We start from the raw sequence: 16,570 nt of genomic DNA, 5'->3' as shown, positions 1-16,570 counted from the left end.
TCCTGCGAAGACTACAGATGGCTGAATGACGCCACAACTCCAGACAGGTACCCAAGACTTCGCAGCCAACCTCCATGGCGCACGGTTCTTTTCAAAGGTCGATCTGGTGCGCAAATACCACCAGATCCCGGTTCACTCAGATGACATTGGAAAGACCACCATTATAGCCCCCTTCGGCCTGTTCAAGTTTCTCTGCATGCAGTTCAACCTGAAGAACGCCGCCCAGACATTCCAGCACCTCGTGGACACAGTGGGTAGGGATTTGGACTTTGTCTTTATCTACCTAGACGACATCCTGGTAGCTACTAGCCGCACTTGCGAAAAGCACAAGGCCCATCTCCGTGGCCTGTTCGCCTGGCTGGCAGAATTCGACCTTACGGTCAACAAGGCCAAATGCCAGTTCAGGAAACAAACTTTGCAGTTCTTGGAGCACACCATCACAGTGTGCCATCACAGTGTCTGGGCAGCTCCGGAGAAGGAGGCAGCTGTCCAATGTTTCCAGCGCCCGGAAGCACACATGGCACTATCGGTCGATGCTTCTGCCACGGCTGTTGGAGGGGTGTTTGAGTGGTGGCTGGGCGGACAGTGGTGCCTGCTAGCCATTTTCAGCAGGCAGTTGCGGCCTCCAGAACTCAAATACAATGCATTCAACCGGGAACTCCTGGTGCTGTATCTGGCCATCTACCATTTTCGATATTTCCTAGAGGGCAGGACTTTTACCGTCTTTACCAACCACAAGCCCCTCACCCAAGCACTATCGATGGCCAAGGACCCGTGGTCAGCCAGGCAACAGCGCCACCTGTCCTACGTCTCGGAATTCACAATGGACATCCGGCACACAGCGGGTAAGGACAACGTAGTCACTGACACGCTCTCCCGCCCGGCCGTCAACATGCTAGCTCCCGGTCTCGACAGGCTCAACAGCGCGACACCAAAACCCAGGCTCTCCACACCGCAGTATCAGGGCTCCAGCTTCAGCCCAGCCGCTACTCTGCGATACCTCCATCGGCTCACCGTGCCCGGTAGTTCCACAGAACGGAGGGCTTGGGTGATCTCGCCCACCCCTCAGTAAAGACTACTGTCTGCATGGTGGCTCAGCGATTCGTCGGGCACAGCCTCAAGAAGGAGGTCGCAGCACTAGCCCGCAACTGCGTCCGATGCCAGACCTCCAAAGTCCATAGGCACATGCAGGCCCCTGTCCAACATTTTGACCCGGCACTGTGAATGTTCCAACATATCCATGTAGACATCGTGGGCCCCTTGCCGGTGTCCAGGGAGTCGGGGTACCTATTCACCATAGTGGACAGAGCTACCAGATGGCCGGAAGCCATCCCGGTCCGTGAAGCATCGGCAGAGACATGTGCTAGAGCCCTGGTCGGCCAATGGATCGCTCGTTTCAGCGTGCCGGCGCATATTATGAGCGACAGGGGCACTCAATTTACCTCCACCCTATGGTCGCAGCTGGCGAGGGTTTTAGGGGTAACACTGCACCACACCACGGCCTACCACCCGCAGTTGGTAGAGAGGTTCCATCGCCACTTAAAGTCCGCCCTGATGGCCAGGCTTTCCGGCCCCGACTGGGTGGACGAATTGCCCTGGGTCCTCCTCGAAATCAGAATGGCGCCCAAGGAGGACCTGCAAGCCTCATCTGCTGAACTGCTGTACGGCGCACCACTCTCCCTGCCAGGGGAATTCTTCGGACCTCAAGCAGCTCACCGACCTCAGTAAATGCCTGGGCAACCTGACCCCACTGCCCCCGTCGCTCCACGGCACCCGACCATTTCGTCGGCCCAAAGAACTCGATATGGCGCAATTAGTCTTTTTCAGAAAGGGACCACAGAGAGCACCGCTGCAGTGGCCTTACAAGGGGACGTACAAGGTTCTCCGGCGGTCGGGCAAAACTTTTACTTTGGACGTGGGGGGCAGGGAGGAATTGTTTACCGTGGACCGCTTGAAAGCCACCCACCTAGACTTATCTCAACCAATCCAGGCGGCCGTGCCCAAATGGCAGGGCCGGCTGCCCAAGCGACAGGACGCATAGCCGGTTGTGTGGCGGCGCACAGCCTAATGGCGAACCGAGCCCACTTGTATTGCCATGTGGCGGGGAAGCCATTAGGAAATGGCATCGTCAGGGTTTTCTTCTTGACTCCAGCATCCCTTCCAGCACACGTCCTGGGCAGCGATTATGATGTCACAATGCACCACGTGACTGAGCTCATGCTGCCTTTAAAGGGCCGTGCTGAATTTTAATAAAAACAGTCGTTAACGACCTTCGGTGTGGTGGCAGTGATTTACTTCAGCTCCTGAGAGCGCCACACATTTTTAAAACAAAAATTTAGATGCAAAATGTATTTTCTTGATGTGCTCAGTTCATATCTGTCCATATTTTCAGATTGATATCTGAATTGCCACCTGTTTGAAATACAATGAATTCTCACCTCAAGCTTGTGTAATTTTTATAAGTGGGGTGAAGGAGATGCAGAAAGCTGCAAAGAAATATATATAATGTTTATCTTTTGCTCAAGCAATTCAAGCTGCATGATCCCAGATTCTTATAGATAGTTCTGAATTTCAGTTCCTCTCCCCCAAATGTCCCTAGTACATGTTAGACATGTTTATAATCTCATGCAATAAATAATTATCCAATTAAATTGTGATTTAATATCAATAAAAGCTTGAAATGACTGTCTGCTTACTTTTCACAAATCACTCATGTCAGCGGCCTGGTTTGAATCCTGTGCTGTCTATAAGGAGTTTGTACGTTCATCGGTTTCCTCTCACTCTTCAAAAATGTATGGGGTTTGTTGGTTAATTGGATGTAATTTGGCGGGATGGGCTTGTGAGCAGGAAGGACCTAATACCATGCTGTATGTCTAAATTTAAATTTAAAATTGGTGAAAAAATCTTGAAGAACTTCCTCCAGAGAAGCTTTGTGCTACCTTATATGTGTTGTTAAAATTGCATTGTAGTTTTATTCAACATGTGTCTGCTTTTTGCTTCCCGGTTGATGGATAAAACGCCATTAAATTTATCATTTTTATAATTCCTTTAATGAAAATACGTTATAATTTTAGATGGACTTATGGTGCAAGTAACCCCAGAAACCATGGATGATATAAGGCGTGCATTAAGGGAGAAAAGAGACTTTCAAATAATTTGTGGAAAATTGGATTCTGATGACAGAAGAGAATTTGTAAATATTCAGTGGATAGATGGTGATGAACCTATTAATAAAGGGTATGATTTTTTTTACATTAGTAAATATTTGAAGAGTAAAATACACATTTTGTAAAATATCAAAACAAAATTTTGACTGTTTTGAATTAGTTTGTGGAGTGAGAAGTATCATTTTTGGAAGATTTCATTCATTTTTAAAGTCCACTATTTACGCTGGGCATTTTAATGCAGCTGGGCATATCTTAAATTCTCAGTGCCAATCTGAATGCGACTGTTCTGTCTTGAGTGATCAATGGTGTGACAGAGTATTTAGAGATGGCTTGGGATGAATTGCTAGAGTAGCTAGCACATAAACACATTTTAAAACACAGAATTTTTGCAGGACTTTTGCAGAATGCTTTTTTGCAAAGAGAGCAACAAAGTTGCAGAATGCAGCTCGCCTTGGAGAGCATGTGAATTTTGCAGGCAGGGGAGAACAGTTTTGTCTCAGAGAGAGAGGGTGTGAAACAGAGAGAGAGGAGACAGAAATCAGTTCCAGAAAGACAAAGCTGGCAAACTTTTGAAAGACTGTCTGGTCAAAGGAGAAGGCTGTCTGTCTGAAAGGTGTCCTGAAAGAAAGAGGATCATCTGGAGAACCCTGAAGGGGGCAAGTTTCGTCAGCAAGGCTGATTGGAAAGGAATCAGTTGCAGATGTCTTGGAACAAAAGGAATCTCTCTCTGTAAACCAGCAAGAACCCTCCTGAGTGGTAACCATTTGCCTGTTAAACACCAAAGTTTGGTGAACTTTGTTAATGCAGCTTCTGTGCACAGTACAAGAATTGTCTGCAACCAATGAGATTGGACTGTGATCCAAAGAACTTTTCTAATCTTAAATATACATTACACACACCTGCGCTTAGTATTGGGGGGGAGGGGGGGGAATTAAGTAGGTTAGGTAGGTTAAGTAAGTAGGTTAAAATTTTAACTATAATTAAAAACTACTTTTGTTTAAGTGACCCTGTGTTGTGGTGCATATCTATTGCTGCTGGTTTGTGGGGTCCTCTGGACTCCATAACAATGGCTAGAGATTCCCTGGAGTTATGGGGTTTGCCTTTACAAGGACCTTTTTATGAACAAGCTTGAATCTCTTCCTCTGTCCACCTTATAATGTCTAGCCACAGCTGAGTATCTGTTTCAAGTCTTGTGTCGGCTATGTGAACAAAGGGGTCTGACCAATAGGTCTCGATGCTGACTGGAATGATCTGGCAGTGGAAGTTAGAGATTTCCTTTGAATATTGGCTTGCTTGCAATTCTGGCAGAAGAAGGGGATTAGTGAGATTTTGATGTCAGTTTGGATACAGTTTGGAACTGTTAAGCAAACTGAAAGTGGAAAAGATAGAATTTCAAAGACGTTTTGTTTTCTTACCAATAATGCAAACACTGGAATTTGCACATGGTGCAATGTAACAGGTGCAAGTTGAAAGATGAAGTTTGGCCCTTTGGAAGTTAGTTATTCTATGCTCTGCTTCAAAGAACATGGTCAAAATGTAACCAAAGAATCAAGAAAGGGCATGAATTTGCCACACTCCTTGATATAGTTGCGTTGAATTTATATTTGATATAATTTAATCTTGAATATTGCAGTGATTTAATTTTTGAACTCTATTTTGATGGAACCATAGAGCACTACAGCACAGAAACAGGACTTCACCCATCTAATCTGTGCTGAATTATTTATACTGCCTCATCCTATTGACCTACACCCTAACCATACCCGTCCCATCAATGTATGGATCCAATTATCTCTTAACTTGAAATTGAACCCATATCCACCACCTCTGTTGGCAGCTTGTTCCCTACTCTCATTACCCTCTGATGTTCCCTGCAGACATTTTACCTTTCACCCTTGATCTTTGTCCTCACCCAACCTCAGTGGGAAAAGCCTGTTTGCATTTACACTTATCTATAGCCCTCATAATTTTGTATAACTCTATCAAATCTCCCCTCTCTGAAACTTCAAGACTCCCTAACCTATTTCACCTTTCCATATTACTCAGCTCTTCCAGTCCCACTACACTCTACACTCTTTCAATCTTATTGATACCTGATGGGAGGTGACTAAACTGCAATACTCCAAATTTGGCCTCACCAAAGTTTTATTCAACTTCAACATGACATCCCAACCTCTGTACTCAGTACTTTGATTTATGAAACCCAGTGGGTCAAAGCTTTCTTTACAACCCTATCTACTTGTGATGCTGGCTTTAAGGAATTATTTATCTGTATTTTCAGGTTCCTTTGTTCTCTCACACTCTGCAGTTCTCTCACATTAACTGTTGAAGTCCTATTCTTGACTGTCCTCCCAAAGTGCAGCACCTCACATTTCTCTGTATTAAATTTGATCTACTGTTTTACAGTCCATGTTTCCAGCTTGGTCCAGATCTCTCTGCAAGCTTTGAGAGCCTTTCTCTGTCTACTGCACCCCCAATCTTAGTGCCATCTGCAAATTTGCTGATCCAGTTTATCATATTATCATCAGATCATTGATAAAAATGACAAGCAGCAATGGTCCCATCATGGATCCCTGTAAATGTTGATATATATTAAATGTGTTTTTGTTTCTGGGATTGTATTCTGATAAACTATTCACATTTCATTTACAGTATTATAAGTCCTCTTGATGGGCGGTCTATGGAAAATATTCCTAGCAACAAGATCTTGCAAGAAAATGAATTTGAATCAGATGGCATTGTTATAAAGTGTACTGAGGTCAGTGATTATTTTGTTTAGAACTGTATGACAAAGCCCATTTTGAGAATAAACAGTGAAGCAATCAATGTATTTTTTTATTTCTTCCACCTTCAAAATTATGCATTAAATTATGTAATACTCCAGGAAGCACTCCCTGTAAAACAGTAAGAGATAGAAGCAGAATATTGGGTCTTTCGGCCCATTGAGTCCGCTCTGCCATATGAAACATGGTTGATGTATTCTTCCCTTCATCCCTAGTTTCCTGCCTTCTCCGCATAATTTTTGACACCCTTGTTAATCAAGAACCTATCGACCTCCTCTTTAAAGCTATCCAATATCTTGGCCTTCGCAATAGTCTGTGGCAACGAATGTTATAGATTCACCTCCCTCTAGCTGAATAAATTTCTAATCATCTCTGTTTTTAAGGGAAATCCTTTTATTCTGAGACTGTGCCCTTTGGTCCAAGACTCTCCCAGTACTGGAAACATCTTCTCCACATCCACACTATGTGGTCTTTCCTTAGCTGTAGGGTCCAAATGTGGCCTGACCAACACCATAGAAAGGCTCAGCATTATATCGCTCATCCTCACAAAATGAGTGCTGACGTTGCATCTGCCTTCCTTGCTACTGACTCAACTTGCAAGTTAACCTTTAGGGAATTTTGCAGTAGGACTCCCAAGTCCCTTTGGTGCAAAGTTATTTAAGTGTAAATGTGTCACCGTGATAATTAAAATTAACGAGTGCATTTAATCTCATTCTAGGTATTCTATCTGCAAATAAATCATGATTCACATAGTCCTACCATTCCAACTGTGCAGAGTCAACTGAGCAAGGAGATTGCAACAGCTTGCTGTTCTGCACTGTGTCCTCACCTGAAAAGCTTGAAAGAAATTGAAATAAATAAACTGAGTCTCAGAGTCTCTTTAGAAACTGACAAGGTAAATGAAAGCATCATATAACTGCTTTTGGAAGAAGTGTATATTTTTAACAAGAATGTGTGTGTTGTCTGTATGTAAAATATGGTAAATCCTTTTTAGTAATCAACTGCAGATTGTAGATTTTTTCACCTTCCTAATCACAGGTATTTACAACCTGAACATAAAACTAATGATAAAAGTAAATATTTTAATGTTTTGTCCATTTAGTACGTGCTGTTCAGAGAAATACCTCTCCTTTTCCTCCCTGCTCCTTGGTTTTCTTCTGCAATTCCCTCCATTTTATCTCATGTGTTATGTATAGCAGACATGTAGCGTCCTCTACCTGGTAATAACTAATGCAGATTGAGTGACCACGTGACCACTTTGCCAAACACTGGCTCTCTGTGGATCAAACCTTGAACTTCCAATAGTCAACCATTTCAATTTCATTCATTATTCCTTCTGTCATTGGCCTTGTCCATTGCCAGGGTGTAGGTTAATTGGTGTAATTGGAGGGCACAGGCTCATGCGCAGAAAGGCCTGTTACAATGCTCTATGTCTTTTTAAAAAAGGGATCAGTAAAGTTGGTGACAAAGAATCAGACTTTTTCTGGGCTGCACCTAGTTTTCAGGAAATTTTTAATATTGGAGATGCAGAAAGAGGAATACTCAAACTTGGAGTTTAAATAACTGAAAGCACTGCCACAAATGACCAGGATCTACATGGGACAAGATTAAAGTCAAATTTTGGAGGATAATGGGGCTCAAGCAGCTTGCCATACTGAGGGGTAAGGTCTCAAAGAGCCCAGATATGAAGTTGACTTTTTTTATTCTAGTTCAAGAGTCATTCTAAATCAGTCAGCACAGAATCAAATAGGAGCAAAAGAGTTTTAGATGAACTGAAGTTTACTGAGGAAGGAGCTTCCACCTATTTAGACATTTCATTAATTTTATTGGTTGATTTTGATTTACTGAGTTCATACCTATTTGCCGAAACAGTGAACTCCGTAGTTTCACAGATTCGTGAAATAGTTATAGCACAGGAGGAAGATATTCAGCCCTGTGAAGCCATTGCATTCAATTATTCCTTCTTCCACCCCCCCACCATTACCTGGGAAATTCTTTTATTTCAGATATTTATTCATATTCCGTTTGAACACTTCTGTGGAATTTGTCTGCATTACTACCCTAGACCCAAATCATTTGTGTCACATTGTGATCCTTCATTTATTCACTTATGTCTCCACATTTTTGTCACTTCCTCCAAAAGGGACAAGTTCTTTTCCTATGTCTTTCTCATGATTTTGGTGCCTATATCAGATTGATTTGCTGCCTCTTCTGATCTAGGAAGCAACCTGAGATTCTCGATCTCTTCTTTACTAATATGCCTTATCCTTAAAATTATGTAGTAAATCTCTTCTGCACCGTTTAAAGCCTTTCCATCTTTTAAAATATGGTGCCCACAACAGAACACAATATTCCATTTATGCCTGAAACAGTGTTTTGTAAAGTTTTGAATGCAATTTTTTTGCACTTGTATTCCTCATGTCCCTAATTATAAAGCTTAGCATGCTGTGTGCATTTTAAACACGTATGCATCTAGGTTTCTCTGTTCTTATACTGTTTTAGAATTCTGCATTCTCACTCATTTTCCACTGTTTATTTCTACCAAAATGTAACATAATATGTCTCAGCATTAAAATTCAGTTGTCACATAGCTACCTATTCCACCAGTTTTATTTCCCCAAATAGCCAGAACAATAAATTGAATTAAGCATGAAAATGTCTTGTAACTTCTGAGTATGTAAAGCATGTGTGTTTTTCTCTGTGTTGCAGGTTGAATACCAAGCTGGGTCAAGGGGCCAGCTTCTTCCCCAACATTACATGAATGATCTGGATAGTGCTATAATTCCAGTAATTCATAATGGAAGCTCGTATACTGGCAATGGTCCTCTGGAAATGGAGTTGTTGTTCTTTATTTTTGAACGTCTTTTTTGAAGAGGGAAGAAAGTATAGATTTCCTGGATCCATTTAGCCTTGAAGTACAATTGAAAATTGCACAGAATTTGCGAACTGCTTACCTGCTCTGAATTCTCTCAAGGATACAGGGCTCAATCCATACAACCCAATGACTATTTTCCCTTTCAGAAGCCTCTCTATATTTAGTAATATAGTCCCCTTAGAGAATCTCAAATGTGAAATCTCCAGTCTCAGAATCACACGGTGCTCCAGATTTTTGCGCTCCCATTTTGAATACTTGTCATACCTCAATCTTTTCAAGGAGAAATGAAGACCACAAGATCATCTGGTGCTAATGTGGTCATATGTTTAATAATTTATGTGTATCAAATTAACAAAACCAAGGTATGGCTGAGTGTTGACAAAAGCCTGAATAATAAGTTCATAAGTTAACTGGTGCAGCAGTGTTTAGGTCATTTTCAATTAAAGGTAATTTTTCAAAATATATGCAGTAATTGAGAAAGAAAAATTACAGTAGTCCGCCTTATCCATGAGAAGTATGATCCAAGACCGCCCCCCCAGCGGATGCCTGAAACCGTGGATAGTACTGAACCCTATAAATACTGTTTTTTCCCTATACATACACACCTATGATAAAGTTTAATTCATAAATTAGGCACAATAAGAGATTAATAACAATAATAATAAAATAAAGCAATTATAACAATATTTTAAAAGGGTTACTTGAACACAAGCACTACAATACCACAACAGATGATCTGAATATGTGTTTTCGGGTCGTGATTGACTATGGGTTAACTGAAACTGCAGATAAAGGAGGGGGGGGCACTATATTTGTTTTTAAAAATTTGGTTACGTTGCGCCCACAGATTTGTAGTTATTCTTTAAGCCTTTTTAAATGTCATAAATCTTCAAATTAAATAAAGAAAAGGAAACTGCACCTCCCAAAATCTTGCACAAAGCTTGTTTTATAAACTGAAGTTTGTGGAAAGAACATATGTAACCACAATCAGAACACTGATTCTATTTTCATAGGTTTGCTAGTTCCATATAAAAAGTGAGGAACTTAATGCAGATTTTTAAAGTTGACTGGAGGTTGGAGAGTTTAAAAGCCATTCAAGCAGTCAATATCCTCTATGTGAATTATACAAGTTCTGCTATGGATAATGCCATTTGTTTGGCAACTGTTATTAATTTGAGTTGTTTCCTCCATTTGGTAAAATATAGAACAAGGAGACTCACTCTGCAATGGTTTTCAATTAAAGAAAATGAATCTGCTAGCAGTGTTGCTTTGGATTCATCAGGCTTCTATCCTGAGGTATGGAGCATTCAGGAAGCCATAATAAGGATGTTGAACAAATTTATTTTCTCGTTTAGCGTAGTTCATGCTCTTGATATTCCTTTGTGAGGCTCTGAATCTGTTAAATAATTAATTATGCTCTTTAATAGTCTTTATGTACAATAACTTTTTCTTACAAAAATAAAAATACATTTTCATAAACTTGTTTGCACAAGATTTATGCTAATAACAGTGATATGTATGAGGCTTAGATTTTCAGTAATGTTCAATTGTAAAATACTTCCAGCATAATTCTTTCTTAACATTTTTATTAGGTTTATAAAATGTAGTGACAGTTATAATTTCAAATAAGCATTATATACAAGAGGTAAATCAGCCTACAATTTTGAGATTCATGAGCGGGTATATTTAAATTAAAAACCAAACCAAACATCGGCTTAAGAGTACAGGAACTGTGTGCTTTAATCTGGAGTTGGTGTTTCACTACAGACAATTTTTCTACCATAGGACATGTGGATCTGTTTTTATTTGGGTTTCTGAAAAGTGTTAATTGTGCTTATTCACCTAATTTCTTGTAGGTTTTGTATTACATGTATGTAGAATTAATATTTTCTATTTCTCCAAGTGTAGTGCTTGGCTATTTACTACTAATGGATGGATTGGCAGTTGTCATTCAAATCATTTCAACAATGTGCTTGGAAGGTCAAAGTAGTAAATTATGTTGCACATACAAATGTAATATGCAACATGTTTTGTAACATATGGCAAAGTCAAACTGTACTCTCCTTAAATGTTAAGGAATTTAAATGCATTGATCTCAAATTTGTAAATGAGAAACTATTAATTTCATGCATATTTTTATTTATATGTATCCTTGTATATTTATGATGAAAATAAATAACAGAAAATTAAACCAAGCTATTCAATCATTGCTCTTCTAGTATTAAAGTGGTTAAGAAGGGAACAATTGAAAACCAGGATTGAGGAAGATTAGTGTTGTGACATTGAAGGTGAGGGGTCGCTGGTGTAAAATCCATTGGGGGAAATTACATTGGTGGCCAAATTTAGATATGACTTATTCCATCTTCTCTCATTTAGGCAGTTAAACATTACCAAAAGGACTTTTAATAATGCCTTTAGGAATTAAGTTTTACTTACTGTGATTGAGGGGATCAAACTTTCTCCAACTTGTATTTGGTGGGGGGAAATGAATGCAATCTATTGTTGCACATCTAGGTTGAAGCTTGTTAGCTTCAGAAAAATCTTTGTGTCCTTCCAATGAGAGCTTTGAAACAAAGTAATTAAGAGGAAACTGCTTCTGTGGCAAAAAGTGTTTATTGTTGGAAAGTGATGATTAAAAGCAACTATAATTGGATAATATTTTGAAGTAAAGTAATGATCTCGAGCAAACTGTCTGAAAGAAAGAAATAGGTAAAAAGATGAAAAGATTAACATTCAGAGGGAGACAAGGAAAGGTCAGAAAACTGGACAAACTGGGTAGTGCGTTCATAGAACCAGTAGAGGCATCACGGGCTCACTGGCTGCATCACAACTGCCCACAAAAAAATTATAATTTAAGGCATCAAGCCTTTCATTGTGTCCTCTTCCATCTCTAAAATTCAATAAAAATATTGGGATATGGATTCAAAGCAAATTACTTTTAAAGGAGCTTGTGATTATTGAGCTATAAATCTCATTACGTTCTCTTTTGTTTTGCTATTTGACCGGTATGTAATTTGTAGCACATATGATGGTACTTGAGTAGCACTGTTGGTTTTTAATGGGCCTCCCACCGCTAACACTCATTCTGGCACCGACCCTGCAATAAAATGAAATGTAGCCATGAGATCAGATGGCTGTAATGACAGATGCAGCTACTCTGCAGATCAGTCATCTATTTTGCATTTGGACTTGCTGATTATAGAGAAGGGCACACCATGAGTACTAAATACAGTAAAAGAGGTTAGATATGGTGAATCTTTGTCTCACATGGAAAGGACTGTTTAGATCCCTGGATGGTGGTGTAAGATGAATCAGAATTTCAGAATTAGAAATTATTGTCATGAACAAGTTATGAAATTTGGTGGAGATGTAGAAAGAAATGTTGCACAAATTAACATTGACCTTGGAGAACTTCATAGAAATAAAAAATTGAAAAGCCTGAATTAAATAATTAACAGTTGTTTTTGTAGAACTGGTCTATGGATAATATAAAAACTGCAGCGGTTAAGGTAATACTATATGCAAAAGAAGATAGTTGTGGCTGGTGGTCAATCGTCCCAGTCTCTGGACATCACTCGTTTTTCAGCACAAAACCCTGGATCCAAATTAACCTCAATTGCTTTAACAATGACTTCCCATCTCTGGTCAGAAGTGGGGATGTTTGATCCTGTTTACAGTATGATGATTTTATTCACAAACTCTCAGCAAATGAAACTGTTGTCTGCCTAAACAACATTCAGACATGGGCTGATAAATATTCAATAACATTTATGCCAGGTAAGTGCCAGGCAATGCCTTGATATTCAATGTCATCATCTCACCATCCCCCATCACCACCCTGGGATTTACAATTAACAGAAACTCAACCCATGTAGCGAACTACAAGTGTAGATCAGAAGTTGGATACCATGCAAAAATTGGCTTGATTCCTGATATCACTAAGCCCTTTCTGTTGAATATGTTGGTCTACAATAACTCGCATGTTCAATTGTAGGAAGGTTCAAATGGGATACTTTATTACACTCTTAAACTGTGCAGCTTGTAGCCATGGAGGGCCTTTGACATGTAATAAAATGTCACGTAATGATGTCACACACATCATTTCCATACATTACATTCCTCCCTAAACTTCCTTGTCCTATGACAGAAATATCTAGCTTCCCACAATAATGTTTCTTACCTTCCCCCCTTTATAGGAAACTAGATTAACTATTTATCTGTGATACACATTACCTATTTACATTTTTTAAAAAAACCCAGAACATTACATTGCAAGGGTAACTTATCTACATTTACAATCTTCAGCTGTTTATTACATCTATGCAATAAGCCTCACTGGTGTAGCTGGGTAGCCTGGGGCACAGACTCTTCTGAATTTTTATCCAGTGTCTCAAGTTCTGGCCTCTCAGATTCTGCAATCTCCTCTCTGACTAGCTGAGATGGTGACGATCATACCTCTCTCTCCTGCTTCTTGATCATCTGGCCACTGTTTGTTCAGCAGTAGATGGATCAATGCGGGCTTGTTCCTTGGTTATCTGCGCATCACATGCAAAAGACGAGTCAAAATCTGCCCTTCTCATCTGGTCAATGTGGTGTTTCCACACTCAGCTGTCATCCATGCTGACAGTGTATGATTTGGGCGCCATGTGCTCAGCGATTGTACCCCTATGCCAGGTACCTTCCACCTTGAAGTCTCACCAGTACTTGATCACTTGGATAGAATTCTCCTAAATTCGGTTGTGATGTCGCTTCTGATTATTCTGCTTGACTTCTAATGTGGTTTCCACATTGGGTTTAAACAGGGACAATCTTGTGCAAAGTTCACGGTCTCGGGAACAAACTGGATGGTGTTTGTCCTGTGGTTGGGTGCTTCGTTGATCTATATGATAGCAGAAATTGTCCAGAGACTGCTGTGTGCTACGAGTCATACTTTTGCTGGCACTCAACTTTCGCTCTGCCGCCCTGTTGCTTGCAGCATGGTAGGGTGCAACTAGCACTTGCTTCATACCGTTCATTTTCAGGAAGTGTTGAAACTCTTCACCACAAAACTGGTCCATTGTCGCTCACTACTTAGTTTGGTATGCGGTTCTTAGCAAAGAAGTCCCTCAGCACTCTGATGGTTGCACTTGCTGTTGTTTGAGTCAACATGATGATTTTTACTTTGAATGTTCATCCACAATGACTAGGAAGTCCTATTTCTCCTGGGAGAAATCAATGTAGATGCGACTCCATGGACTTCTTGGCCAGACCTATGGCATCAGTAGTGACACTGCTGGAACATTGTGAGACTGATGACAGGTTACACATTGTTTCACTAGTCCCTCAACGTCCCTGTCAATGTTTACCCACCACACGATTTATTTCATCTGTACTGTTCCTGGATGTGATGTTTGTAGTTCCAACAACACACCTTCTTGGAGGTGTTGGGAAATGACCACCCTGTATCCCCAGACAATGCAATCTTGCTCCACTGTTAACTCATGACATTGATGTAGGAATGGCTTCAACTGCTCATTGTGGACATCATTCGGCCAATTCCTGGTCTTGACCCATCCGCGCCCTTGTGACAATATCGGGTCTGTAAGCATCCTCCTTCTCACACCATCACTCGTAACTGGTAAATTTTCCAAATGATGTATCACAATATTGTACAAGGCATCATCTCCTGTCACTGTCTCAGGTAGTGGGAGACATGACAGAACATCTGTCACTATGTGTCCTTCCCAGCCACAAACTTCAACTCATAGTCAAAAGCAAAAAGTATGATCGTCCCTGAGTAGCCAGTGCTGGAATTGATGTCTTTGGACCCAAAATCCTTTCCAGTGGTTTATGATCAATGCAAATGATGAATTTTCATGCATACAAATAAAAGGTTGTACTCCGAACATGATACCCAATGCCTCCTTGTCCAGTTGCATGTAACCTTTCTCATGTTTGTTCAGACTTCTCGATGCACAGGAAATCTGTAGGCATCTTCTTTCATCTTTGATATGGCAAGTGACTGCTCCTATGCCATAGTGAGATGGATCTGTACTCAGTTCCACTGCCTTTGAAGAGTTGTAGTGAGTCAGCAGTGGGTCTGAACTGATCGCCTTCTTCACAGCATTGAAGGACTCCTCACACTTATCTCTCCATTTCCATGGTGCATCACCCAGTAGTGTGTTCAGTGGATGTAGCATTGTGGACAAATGTGGGAGAAAAGGAGCTTGGAAGTTCACCATGACCTCAACTCTGTTCCATTCTTGGGTGCAGGAGCCCGAGAAATGGCATCAACCCTATCCTGCATTGGTTGGATCCCCTCTGCTGATAGCTTCCTTCCTATGTAGGTTACTTCACCTTGCATGAACGAACACTTCTCACGCTTGACAAGCAGGATGCTACTTGGAGACTTGAGCAAACAGCTTGTCTAGGTTCTGCATGTGCTCCTCATCATCAGCTCCAGTGTCGAGCACATTATCCATGGTTGCACAGACACCCTCTATTCCAGCCAACCCTTGTTTGATGAAACATTGCCATATTGCAGGACTGGATGAGATCCCAAATGGAAGCCTGGTGTATGAGAACAACACCCGATGCATATTGATGGTCACTAACTATTGTAATTTCTCATCCAGCAGAATCTGCTGATAGGCACACTTGAGATCAATCTTTGAGGACGTCTTCCGTCCTACCAACTTACTGAACACCTCTGTTAGAGTGGGAATCAGGTACTGATCACAATGAATGTTCTTGTTGACGGTTACCTTGTAATCACCACATAATCTAACTCGTCCATCCGCTTTAGGAATGCACACTAGTGGGGTTGCCCATTCACTGAATTCAACCAGAACAATCACCCCTTCATGTTGCATGCAGCCCAATTGCTTGTCAATAGAGGGATGTAGAGCATACGTTACATTGTGGGCCTTATGGAAAACAGAAACCACATTCCCCTTAACATGGAGTGTTACCTTGAATTCCTTCACTTCCAAACTCTTGTCTGAATACGTCAGAACACTTCTCTTGTAGCATTGATCCAACATTTATGCTGGTAATGTACTGTCCTCATGAAAAGATCTTTGACCAATCTAACTGGAGATTAGCTAACCACAAGTGTCCTAATAAAGGAGGTGCATTTCTGTCAGCCTGGACTACCAGCAGAGGAAGTGCCTCCTTCTGTCCCTGGTAGAATATATTGGTTGAAATTACTCCTGCTACTTCAATTGATTATCCATATAGGTGTGGTTCAAGAGGACAATGCTTGAATTTCTCCTGATAATCTCAGAAGTTGATGATGAATACCACTGCCCCCGTATCAAGTTCCATCTCCAGGTCCTGCCTGTTCACTTGCAACACCATCTTGAATGCCACGGCTGACGACTTCCGATCAATGTTAAACAAACTCTCCACAAAACTGTTCTCATCTACTTGCTTGATGGATCCATTTCCTTTTTGTCGCCCTGGTGCTGCCTTGCCTTGTTGTCCTGATTGAAGAGGTCTTGCCCCGGACTTGTTCAACAGATTTAGCACAACACTCTGATCAAAGATACCCCGTCTTCTAACATCGATAACAGGCTGCATTCTTGTATTGACCCTGATCCTGTTTATGATTCGACAGACCACAGCGATCACACCTCTTCTTCACCCATCCTGAAGAACCAGGCTACCTACCTTTTGATCCCTTGGACAACTGGTTAACTGGTTCATCATTCCTTGCCATGTCCTTGGCATTAAGGACCACCACTTCATTAGCCAGCGCCACTTCC

At 41.1% G+C, this 16,570-nt stretch overlaps 1 protein-coding gene across 4 annotated transcripts in view; it reads left to right on the top strand.

Moving 5' to 3' along the window:
• zfyve16 (zinc finger, FYVE domain containing 16) overlaps positions 1–11,016 on the top strand; it is a 125,746-nt gene extending 114,730 nt beyond the window's left edge. For all 4 annotated transcript variants that reach the window (XM_069936541.1, XM_069936530.1, XM_069936515.1 and 1 more), the window contains 4 exons: positions 3,075–3,237; positions 5,820–5,925; positions 6,669–6,845; positions 8,660–11,016. In XM_069936541.1, the coding sequence (XP_069792642.1) occupies positions 3,075–3,237; positions 5,820–5,925; positions 6,669–6,845; positions 8,660–8,821 (608 nt within the window). In that variant the 3' untranslated portion in view covers positions 8,822–11,016. The remainder of the gene's footprint in view (positions 1–3,074; positions 3,238–5,819; positions 5,926–6,668; positions 6,846–8,659) is intronic.
• Positions 11,017–16,570: the final 5,554 nt, after the last annotated feature.

Source organism: Narcine bancroftii, chromosome 1 (assembly GCF_036971445.1).
Source record: "Narcine bancroftii isolate sNarBan1 chromosome 1, sNarBan1.hap1, whole genome shotgun sequence".
Classification (NCBI taxonomy): domain Eukaryota; kingdom Metazoa; phylum Chordata; class Chondrichthyes; order Torpediniformes; family Narcinidae; genus Narcine; species Narcine bancroftii.
Note: the sequence above shows the minus strand (reverse complement) of the source record. Positions and strands in the feature narration are given on the sequence as shown.